The sequence below is a fragment of the Cottoperca gobio genome, chromosome 1 (assembly GCF_900634415.1).
Source record: "Cottoperca gobio chromosome 1, fCotGob3.1, whole genome shotgun sequence".
Taxonomy (NCBI): Eukaryota; Metazoa; Chordata; class Actinopteri; order Perciformes; family Bovichtidae; genus Cottoperca; species Cottoperca gobio.
The window spans coordinates 15,879,175-15,891,429 of record NC_041355.1 but is presented as its reverse complement, the minus strand read 5'-3'; the positions used below and the strand labels follow the sequence as shown (position 1 = coordinate 15,891,429).

Genomic DNA, 12,255 nt, shown 5'->3' with positions numbered 1-12,255 from the left:
AGATAACACACTATATATAATATATATATACACACCATATATATACATATATATATATACCACATATATACACATATATAATATATACTATATGTAGCTATAACTTGTGTATAGATATATCTGTATATATATATTTGTATATCTATATATATATTGTGTATATATATATATACTATATTATACACACTATATTATTATATACATATCCACACATATAATCTAATATCTATCTACCACACTATATATATATTATATATAATACACACATATTATATACTATATAACATATACACACCTCTATACTTAATACTATATATATTACACAGATACCCATATATCTATATATAACACACTATATCACATATAATACTATATACACATATACTATATATACATATATATAAACTCGCATACTCTATACACATATATATATTATCAACATATATCCCCCCCTCGCCTCCTATTCTACTTAATATATATATCACTATATACCACTATTATATACATCATATATATACACATATATTAATCGCCTATATGTGTGTATTATATATATATATATATATATATGTGTATATATACTTGTTAAGATATATATATATATTATGTGTAATTACTATGTATATATCTGTTATATGTGTATTATATAGTGTATATATGTGTATTATATATATATATAATATGTGTATATATATATAGGTGTATTATATAATATATGTGTAATAGATATAGTAGATATATTATGTGTATATATATGTGTATATAGTATATATGTGATATATATATGTAAATATATATATATAATAATATATATATATATAGTGTGATATATATACATATATATAATATGTGGATATATATTATATTATATATATAGATATGTGTATATATATATATATATGTGTATATTATATAAGTATATATATATATATTATATATATATATATATTATATATATAGATCTATATATATATATATATATATATATATATATATTAACATCTGTATGTATGTATTGTGATAATGTATGTATATATTATAACATCTGTTTAAAATATAGTGATCTGCTCATTGTCAAACATATTTTTAGGATTGTGTGCAGGTTTCCAGCTGTCAGCTTGTGACATAACTTAATTAAAAGATTTAAGAAAGGAAAAAACAAACCAACTCAAATGCCACATGAAATACTGCATATTATATTTATTTTGCAATATGCATATTAAATCATTATTTCTGTTTTAAATTTTTAGATTCCCTCGGCATCTCAAGATTGGATATTATTAAACCAAACATATTCTGAGCAAGGAATACTTCAAATGTTTCAGTGCAAAATGGCTAAAGCCAAGTTAATTAAAATAACTCCCCTCCACCCCTCCCAAAAAAGAAAGAAAATCATTTTTTAAAAGCCAGTAGTTAACACGTATAAATAAAACAGAAATCATTTTAAGAGAATAAACCTTTTGTTTAGGTGTAGGTTCCCTTGTTTTGCAGCAAAGCATCAATTTACAAATGTCCACCTCATATACATATATATGAATATCAACATTGTGTATATTATAATATAATCGTGTTACAATCTACAAGAGGTCCATGTTAATCAAGTGTTAATAGTTACAAGAGTTGAATTTCTGCCTATTTAAAGTTAAGGAGTTTCCAGGGTTTCTGCATGTTATTCGACGATAATTAGATTTTCTCAGATACGTTGTCAGTTACACCTTGTTATCCGCTGTACGTAGGAACCTTGAGTGCTGTATGTGTGACCTTGTGCAAGAAGAGGCGGGCAAACTCGTGTTTGTTTTGAAGTGTCAGTCAAAAGATCGCTCTCTTCTCTAGAGTCACTGAGTGGATCGAACACTAGCGGAAAAGGCATCGTCTTTATCTGGCATCATCTCAAACATAACAGCTGAAACACTAAATTACAAACACGCAGACACAATGTCATCCACTCACTGAACTCATCTCAATCATCCTTAATTTTCATTACACATTTCCTCCATCCTCTGTTCAGTTTAGTCCACCTACAGCGCATCAAGCTCCCTCCCCTTTATTCTGGGTGATTTAGTTAATAAATTAAATTAAAATGACACTTTACCCACTGGGCCATCTCTTTTCTCCACACTTTTTACTCCCACATTTATTTCAAAAATTGTTCTACATTCATTCACATGCATTTCTCTTCAAATGTCTTCTACTTTGAATCCATCCTTGCTCTGTTCATTCAACATAAAGTCTGCTTTGGTGTTTACATGAACGTCTCTTCCTCCTACAGCTTCCCCGCCTGACTCCCTACTTGACATCCAACACTAAACTTGCATGACTCCAACTAACTACAGCTCTATTGTATGTATTTCTTACTTCTCTTTTCAGTGTATTGTTACTATTTCAACAAATCCCAGCAAACAGTCATCCTAACACACAGGCCACATACACACGCTCACTCGAACAAGCGCACACATTAAATTAAAGGACTGGGTAATACGTTGAATCGTCATTAATTGTATGTACCGACATTAGACACACACACGTAAAGACTCAAAAGACACAGACAGGGTCCTTCTGGCCATTTGAAACTGAGAAACAGGAAGTTTTAGGTGTCCCTGTTTTGTCTTGTCGTGTTGGTTGCGTGTGGTTTTCCGGTTTTGGCAGGCTTGGGAGTTGGCAGGCAAGGATTCTGGCAATGAGTCAATTTGCTGTAAAAGTGATAAGAGAAACCGCTAGGTGGGGAAGACCATAAAAAGACCGTTGTTAATTGAGACCATATATAATCTTTTTTGACGGTGGGATGAAAATGTGAACAGATGAATCAAGTGTGAGTGTGAGGAGGAAGCGACTCAAAGAAGGTTCAACAATTTAGAGCATGCACAGCTATTTCCTGCAGAAAAACCAAAACAGTATTTCAGAGTTCCAGGAGCTGCGCGTAGGGTCTAAGTCTTTAGATTTTAAAGTTTATAGACCCGTAACTTGTCCCTTGGTCTTGTATGAACTCCCTCTACTCCTCCATGGCCCTCTGTCAGCAGTCAGAGACTTCAGAGGTGTTGGAGTCACTGGCGAGTTTCCTGCGTTGTCTCACAGATTTCTCCTCATCCTGCAGAGTAGAAGAGAGTGTTGTTGATTTTTTAACATTTTTCAATAGGACGGACACACACACACACACACACACACACACACACACACACACACACACACACACACACACACACACACACACACACACACACACACACACACACACACACACACACACACACACACACACACACACACACACACACACACACACACACACACACACCTTAATGCAATCTGTTGGGTACTAAAGGTTTCTAAGTAGACGGTTTATTTTGCTTCCTGTTTGCCCTTGTCTCCTTTCACATCGAGTAATCTACATAGAGAAGGAATTAAAATGCGTGTAAGTTCGACAGCGCTGTGTCTGGTAATATACTCAATAGTTTTTTCCTCTGGTATATTAAATATGGCTTTTAATATTAAACTATTACTTAAAATATAAGTCTGTATCGTATTGTGTTCAGGTGTGGAACAGTATTATGTTGCAAAGGCCATTCAAATTCAAACGATAGCCCAGCACGGTTTGCATTTGAGGCCGCCATGTGAGTTTGCCATTTGCATCGGTAGACATGCTTTCCTTATTTCACCTTTTTTTGCAACATTGACAAAGGATGTGGTTGATTTCGGCAGTGCGCTCGCTGCGAGGCGGCCTCTTCATAGCTGCGCTCCCTAAGCCTTTGTGGGCTAATGCAATTTTTCAAAACCACAGAGTAACTGTTAGAGCTCTTGCTGCCTTGGCTTTTGTTGCATGTTGGTGTGACAGTGAAAAATGAAGTCAACACGTGCTGGAGATAAACCTGCTGTCGGCGCGAGAGAAGAAAGACCAAAAAAAGATCCGATTTTGTGAGAAAAATCGAGAGGAAATAAGAAAGAGAAAGGCTCAGTTATGTAAGTGGCAATAATGCTGTAGTGATATCTTGGAGCATTTCCAGTGTTGTGCACCCCCCACACATTCACGCACACCCACCCACACAGCCCCACTCAGTGGAGGGCTGTGGAGAGTAACACACACACACACACACACACACACACACACACACACTTTGTGTTGTTGTGTGTGCTTACAGTCTGAAAGACGCCATTCTGGCCCCACTCTCCAGGGGACTGATCGTCAGGGTCCTCTGCCTCCTCCTCTTCTTCCTCCTCCTCCTCCTCCTCCTCACCCTCCTCCTCTCTCACCGTGTCCATCCCGTCTTCCTCGTACTCTGTCAGACAGTCTGACTCCTCTGCTGAATGGAAAGATTTAGAGGAGATATTACAGAGAATGTATTGTGTGACTGACCCACCAGGTTTAGATATCAGAGACATCTCCCACAGTGTAAAACAGGCCAGGTGAAAGATATGACCACTGATTTATTACACTGATTGAATCCAACATGATCTTGAAGGGGAACTGTTCATCTACAAGATACTGCAACAATGACTTTTAAAAGTATGTGTGCTAGCTGTGTACAAAAAATATTTTAACCACTATAAAAGGAATCCTATCCGGATCATTATTAATTGGAAAATGATTTGTTTACCTTCTGCAGCTACGTAGCTTTGGACTGGCTCTATCCTGGATACAATCTCTGCAAGGTCAGTGAAGTCAGCTCCTGGACATGTGCAGGACTACAACACAAGAAACCATTATATACTGACGTAATAGCGTTGATGGTGAACATTTATGTAGTTATATAGCAACCATAGTACATCATTTGTGGTGTATGTGTGTGTGTGTGTGCGTGTGCGTGTGCCTGTGTGTTGTTCTCACGTCAGTTCTTTTGCTGTCGTTGTAGTCGGCTGAGCGGTGGTCCTTCAGCATATTCTCGATAATGTCGCCTCGGGCCCAGCCAGTAAACAGCAACTTGCCGTGCTGGTAGCCCACATCCTAAAGTAATTTAAAACAAAAATAAAAGTTACTTTTAATAAAGCAAGTTTTTAAGGAAATGTATTGTAACTCTAAACAGATTACGATGCATTTATTTGGTGTTAAAATGTGCAGCTTGTGGCATTTTAACATTTACAGAAGACATAATCTAAACCTCAAGAGTATAGACATCTTCAAAATTGTATTTCAGATGTGCTGCTGGGGTGGATCTTCTTAATATCAGAAGTGCAAATGAAGCACAGCTAGAATTTGGGGCTAAGGTTTTAGGTGGAAAGAGTTCAAGCATATTCCCTGCTGGTGACTCTTGGGCTGCATTCACACCAAATATGAAACAGAGACAATAGACTGTGCCATCATTTGATTGCTGTAATTACATCGAGGCATCACAATTAACTTTGTTAATTAACTGACAACCCGAAAACATAATGCCTCCGGCCATGGCTGTTGCAGAGGCATATTAAAAACAGGCAATATTTATGAAGGAACTCACATGGATCTCGTCGAACTTGCCGAAGTCCATGGTCTTGAAGCGGTCGATGGGCGGTCTGATGTACTCACAGTAGGCACTCTTCTTCACCACCTCCAACTGCCGCACACAAGAGACGTAGGCCAACCGAGACTGGATCTCTGCCATGTCAGGGACCTGGGGAACAGGTTGGTGTAAGAACCCGAATTCACCTTCAACACCAACAAATATATTTCTCAATCTGCAGACTCAGCAGATCCGCACTGCTGTACTATTCTATACTTTAAAATGCTGAGTCAGTCAAAGCTACCAGCGCTTTGTGTTGCCAACCCGTACTGTACCTTTACTTTCTCTGCCCAGGGATTGATCCGTTTCCACAGCAACCACCAGCCAGACAGGCAGTCGCCATAGTTACAGAGGTCGGTCTCATCTTGGCTACCCACGTCGATGGCAATGACTGTTCTGGCACCCATGTTCCTGGCAATGTCCGCTGTTGGACGTGTAGCGCAAACACCAGCATTCACACACACACACACACACACACACACACACACACACACACGTACAAACACAGCACGGGAAAATCCAGCAGCAGGGATGGTAAGACAATGGATCCTGTGTTATTAAGATTGTTTCACGATAATATGTTTCTTTAAACCTTCATTTTAGAAGCACAATGTTCAAATAGACTTACACCACAAAAATGTTTAAGTGGTCAGATACACTCCAGAGGATCTTTGGCCAATTAGAGACAGGAAACACTGCAATTTAAAAAAGGAAAATCTATACTTTCCTGGCCAACGAGCACAGGGTCGGAGGTCATGACCTTTCTCATTGACTTGCTAGTGTTGGGACAGTGAGCATTTTTGTGGTGTTGAGCCTATTCAAAGACAGAAAAACAGGAAGACGCCCCACAATCCCAACGCACTGATCCAGAGTGCCAAGAACAACTATAAATGCAGCTGATCGAGCACAAACTCTTCAGGGAGAAGGCAGAGAAACAAGAGTCAGAAATAAACCATGTTTATTTTATGAGGCCCCCTTTAGTTGGATCAATCTTTGGGTCCATAAAGCAAAGCCCCATATTTCACAAACCTCAAGAATGAGTATCGCTTGATGATAAGACATGACTCTCAAACCAAGTAATTCCAAGTAGAGAATTACAATAGCTCAGTCCAGAGCTTTGTGAAACATGTCATCGTAACTGCACAGACAGAGTCGGGGGAGTTTTTTTTTTATCTGCGCACCATAATGAAAGCTAAACACAGTTCATGTTTTACTTCTGTAAACTTTACAGGTAAGTGTAAATTTGGTCTGGTGCATTTTTATTTTCAGGTAATGATTTTTATGGTCCGCAGACAAAAAAACAGCCCCTCCCCTCTTTCAAAAAAGACAATTTATTTGGAAAATAGAAGAAAATACAGATTTTTAAATTAAGCTTCAGTATATATATTAACAAACATTGTAGGGCTGGGCGATATTGTTGAAATGAATATCACAATATTTTAAGATATCGATAATTTCACAATATGACAAATGTACGCACAATCTCAGAAAACAATCAAGTTCAGGCAGAACGGTCTCTTAGATGAGGCCGAAGAGTAAAACTAAAACGTCAATAACAAATTCTGTTGGATTTAAATTAATTTTGGAGTCATTCATTTGGACAACATAATGATAACATGATAACATGATATAATCATATCATCACAGTATGATTCTGCTGAAAGTCAATAAACAATAATATTGCCCAGCTCTACAGAAAAGAGCTCATTTCAGCATGAGAGGAACAAGACTTTAATCTCAAAGCAGACCGGTGTTTTACAGCATACAAAATAGCAAAATCAGGCGGCTATGGTTTTAATGTCAGGAACTTGAAATTTGTATTTCTTTTTCTTTTAAATTGAATACTATCGGTAAATTCTCCCCCCATTTTTAAACACTTATCTTACACCGGGCTGTTTGACAGACAAAAAACCACATTCCCCTTTTCATTGTGGTATTTCTTAGTTGAAGTGTAACCGTGTCTAAATGCTGACTTTTTCCCCATCTAATAATACAGAGAATATTTCAGGGTCTGATAGAAATTGTTTCCTTACTGAGCACAAAAATGTGGTTGAAATTTGTCTTAATTGATGGTTTGAACTGGCCTAATATTTAGACCGGGAAAAGTCAGCACGCTCCTCCACTACCGCCTGACGACCCTCCGTTAGCATGAAGACCACGTCTACATACTTACCCAGCCTATTAACAACTTGATTAAAACGCCTTATAATAATCATCCCCGTCCCTCACTCCACCTCCCCCCTCCTCTGGGGGACAGGAGTTTGGTGGACATTGAAGATTGCGTGTTGGAGGGTGAGGGGGGTACCACCTCTACTTGCCTGGCAGGTTGTTGATGTAGCCACCGTCCATTAGCAAGTTGCCATCTTTGGGGTCGCAGAGAGGCGGCAGGTACCCCGAGAGGGTCATGCTCGCCCGCACATAGCGCCACAGAGAGCCTGACACACCAGGAAGGGGAGGAGGGAGGAGGGGGGGGGGTTGGATAACATCTCAATGTTTGCTATACTTTTCAGGTTAGTGACGACACAGAACGCAATCCCAACATCAGAGGGAGGTCGGACAAAGAAGGTAGCCGATCCCTGCAAAGGCTAGGACTGTGGTTCTGCCTACCTTTACACTCTGTTGTACACCACTGCAAACCTCATTACCTTGCACAGAGACCCTGTGTGACTTGTGCGTAAGGTAAAAAAGTAAATGGCAACCATCACAGAGCACCAAGGCTGGTTGAATCTCCAAACAGTGTCCCAACAACAACAACAGCGCTTTATGGCATGGGATCATATGAACATAAACTGTACATTTAAGTTGAAACCAATCAAGATAATTCGAGGAGAGGAAATAGAAAATATTGTAAAGGACCTACTTTAATTTTTTTACATGTCAAAGAAGGAGCCGCGGCAGATGTTGTGACATTGTTTGGAGATCCTTCACCGTGAACATGGCAGGGAAGCACCCAGCCTGCCCAGTCCTGCAGTCCAGCTCAGTGCCAGCAGGGGGCAGGAGCAGGACGGGTGCTGCATGGATTGGAAGGATAAGGAGCACCACAGAGAAAAGCGAGGGGTGCAACTGTGCATGGAGTATATGTGAATGCTGAGGAAGAATCATTTGACTGAAATATGACTTTAGGGGAATTACTAAAACCTACAGCTTTCCAATTGTTTGCTTGTAAATTAAAAAAGGGATGTATTCCATTTGTACAGGAGCTACTATGGGCAGCAGCAGGATCCAGAACACATATTCTTGAATGATAAAAAATATATATAGAAAAACAAAAAAAGGTAAAACATGCCATCAATATATGAGAAATATATCGATTGGCTCACAGTGTTTAACACTGGCATGCACATAGAAGCAAGCAAAGCTAGGGGAGAGGACAGATGCTGTGTACATGTAGGAGAGGCTGGGCATGTTCCTGTAGGTGGAGGTGATTGAAATGAAACGGTAGCAATTTAACAAGGACCTCCTCATGGGAAACAAGGGGAACAAGCTGCAGTTCAGTCCAAAGGACAGACCCACTGAAACGCACAATGATCCACAACAGACAGATGCGATGTTGACATGGTGCAGCCATTCACTATCTCCGGTAAGTGTCACCGTCAACGATATCAGCTTTTTTTTAAATTAAGGCACACAATGCTGCCTGGTCTCTATACCTGCTCTCACACTGAAAAAACAGCTTAATCCAAACCACTTAAAAATAAATACTTGACTCACAAAATGACCATTTGTATATGAATTACTCACGCTGTGTTACCTTGAACTCTTGAAGAAAAGCTTGAAGAAAAAGCTTTTCTGGCATGCCACAAGCGTGAACGGAGGATGAGGAATTGAAGTAAATGGAGGCCGCGTTTAACAACAGCAAAGCTAAAACGTCCATTTACAAACTCTCTAACAACTTGTGCAGTATAATTTAAGTCTCGTACTCTTACGCAGTTTTATGCTCACTACTTCCCAAACACATGCACGGACCAGTTGTGCGCCTGCGTAAGCAAGAGACTGTAGAAATGGTAATTTCAGTGGTGTATAAGGACATCAGTGTTTACAAGCCTCATCCAGAACTTTATATTAATAAGGGAGCAGGTAAACAACTTTAGCAAATGTACATAGGGGGCCGGAAGAAGCCAGACTATCATGCATCCCTCTATGACCCACAGATGTCCAGACATGCTTGGGCAAAACCTCACACCTACTAAGAAAGTGAAAGTCAGCGGTTATATTCAGAGGTGGCGCCAAGCCAACTGGAGAAAGTGTGCTGTGTGTGTGAATCAATAAGCCAATTGGAGTTAATGATGTATACTATTGGCCTGTAAAAGACGAGGCACTGGTTGGATCAATCCTACGACATATAGTGGATTTAGTCTTTCCTTCCAAACCATGGGCTCCCAGTGTCCACCTGGTCAGGGTGGGGTTAGTTACGAGTGAGAACTTGGGAGGGAGAGGACAAGAAAGAGGAGGAGGGTAGCCGAGTGGTCGATTGTCGACTCAGGGATGAGGTTTTGGTGAGCGGGTGTTTAAAATCTGACCTGGGACATTGTTAACATAGCAACCATCCACAAGCAAGTGGCCATCCTTGGGGTCGCACAGGGGAGGTAAATAGGGGGTGTAGGAGGCGCTGGCTCTAACATATCGCCAGACGCAACCTGTCGGGAAATGGAGATGGAGAAGGAGGAACACATCAAATATGGGCCGGACTCAACGTCACAGATGGAAAAAGAGAGAGAGAGAAATACAGAGAGTAGAGAGAGAGAGAGTAGAGAGAGAGAGAGAGAGAGAGAGCGAGAGAGAGAGAGAGAGAGAGAGAGAAGAAGGAGGCTGGAAAAGAGAGTAAAGAAGGAGGCGAGAAATGCCTGCTAGAGAAGAATAATGCAGAAGGCTGCCAGGAGCAAGACAGAGAGGAAGGGGAATACAATGTCAACAAAAAAATATTTACTTATGCCTACGGTTTCTAACCAAATGCAGTAAATTCTAGTACGAGGCCAATTTCAACTACACGCATACTCTATGGCCAAATAAATAAACTATTCGGTTGATATGGCTGATAAGGAAGTATGACAGACTTTGTTCAGAATGATGACAAGATACCGAAATATTAACACAATAACATTTGCTACAAACAACACATTTTAGGCCAAGTACAAAAAAAACAGTCTGTGATATAAATGACAACAAATATGTCGGATGAATGACCAGATGTATGTAAATTAAATGTAAATACCCAAAAGCAGTGGTGCAAGGTTCGCTTGATGCGTTCAGTAGGCATATTAAAATAATTATATTAGCGTTGTTAGAAGTCTGGTTCGACAAGCAAGGTGGGAGGAGGACAGGCAGAGAGGCAGAAGGAGGGCCAAAGAGAAAGAAGGAGCGAAAGAGAGAGAGATGGGACACATCCCAAGTCTCTTAAATTGCATCCACGTTTCCCTCACTTGAGTCTTTTCCATGCGAGCAGAGAGGAAACGGGGAAATATCAAATAAGAGACTTGGAATGTACCCAGAGTCCGTCATTTCAAGTGCTGTTTGGCGTTAAACTAAATTCCCCTGAATGTAGACTGAAGGGTTTTAAAGTTTTTCTCACTGGATAAACTCCTGACACTGTGTGTACCTTACACCCATCAACACGGCGCACAATCACTCTTTTTTTTCAATGACTGGAGCCAAAGTGACATATTCAGAATAGCACCAAGCTAGCGTTGTTTGACAAAAGCACACCAGAAAAACTACAGAAAGGTGATGAGTGAGAGAAGCAACGTGGGATGTCAGTAAGGAGCAATGAGGGAGAAGCAGAGAGGAGTGTTCTGGATCCTACATGTTGACACGGACATGGGAGAGGAGTCAGCGACTACACTAGTTATTTCATCTGAGGCGTAACCAATGGATAGGCAGCTTGGTGATATCTCTATGTGCAGAAAGACCTGATGCAAGGGATATAGATACCCCTTCCAGATTATGCCTTTTTTTTTTTATATATATATATATATATATATATATATATATATATATATATATATATATATATATATATATATATATATATATATATATATATATATATATATATATATATATATATATATAATAATATATATAAATAAATAAATAAATATATATATATAAAAAAAAAAGGCATAATCTGGAAGTTTTAGACACAAATGTGATGACAAAAAAACAATGAAAAATCTACAGCTTTAACAGTTTAGTGTACGAAAAGGCAAGAAGTAAAGAAGGAAGAAGAAACAGAAGTTTAATAGAGACAGAAAAGGAAAATCTAAATATAGAGACAGTCAGGAACATGGTAAAATATAGGAAAAAAGAAAGAAAGAAAAACGGAACCAAAGAAATGAAAAGGGAAGAAACTAGTCCAGTAAAATTGAAGAGGCAGATGGTGGGAACAATGACTCAGAGAGAGGAGAAGGCTTTGTTCCAGCAGTTACTTCACACACATGCCAGGATGCTAACATTAAGCAAACCCCTCAAATCCAGTAAACAGCCTAAATTATAATCATTCAAAACATTGCCTTTACAGTGAAACTACACATGTCTTAATTTGATGCAAACCACTGTAAATTACAAGGTAGCATTACAATGATTCTGCTGGAAGGTTACATGTCTGAGGAAACGGCACACTGGATTTGCAGGGTTGTTGGGGGGTCCTTTCAGGCTTTAGCTAATGTTAGTGATGGTGCATTTACACAAGTCAAACAGAACATATTTGCCATTATTTCATTAAATACAGACACAAGCATAGAAACATCTACACTGTGTTTTCTTTTCTACATATTTAGTGAAATCAACC

The 12,255-nt window shown here is 39.1% G+C and overlaps 1 protein-coding gene across 1 annotated transcript in view; it reads right to left on the bottom strand.

The window, feature by feature from the left end:
- Positions 1-1,185: 1,185 nt before the first annotated feature.
- pnpla6 (patatin-like phospholipase domain containing 6) overlaps positions 1,186-12,255 on the bottom strand; it is a 31,658-nt gene continuing 20,588 nt past the window's right edge. Inside the window, 7 exon segments of the mRNA XM_029431241.1 lie at positions 1,186-3,085; positions 4,132-4,295; positions 4,590-4,677; positions 4,820-4,936; positions 5,427-5,579; positions 5,744-5,892; positions 7,787-7,903. Of these exon segments, the coding sequence (XP_029287101.1) occupies positions 3,011-3,085; positions 4,132-4,295; positions 4,590-4,677; positions 4,820-4,936; positions 5,427-5,579; positions 5,744-5,892; positions 7,787-7,903 (863 nt within the window). The 3' untranslated portion in view covers positions 1,186-3,010.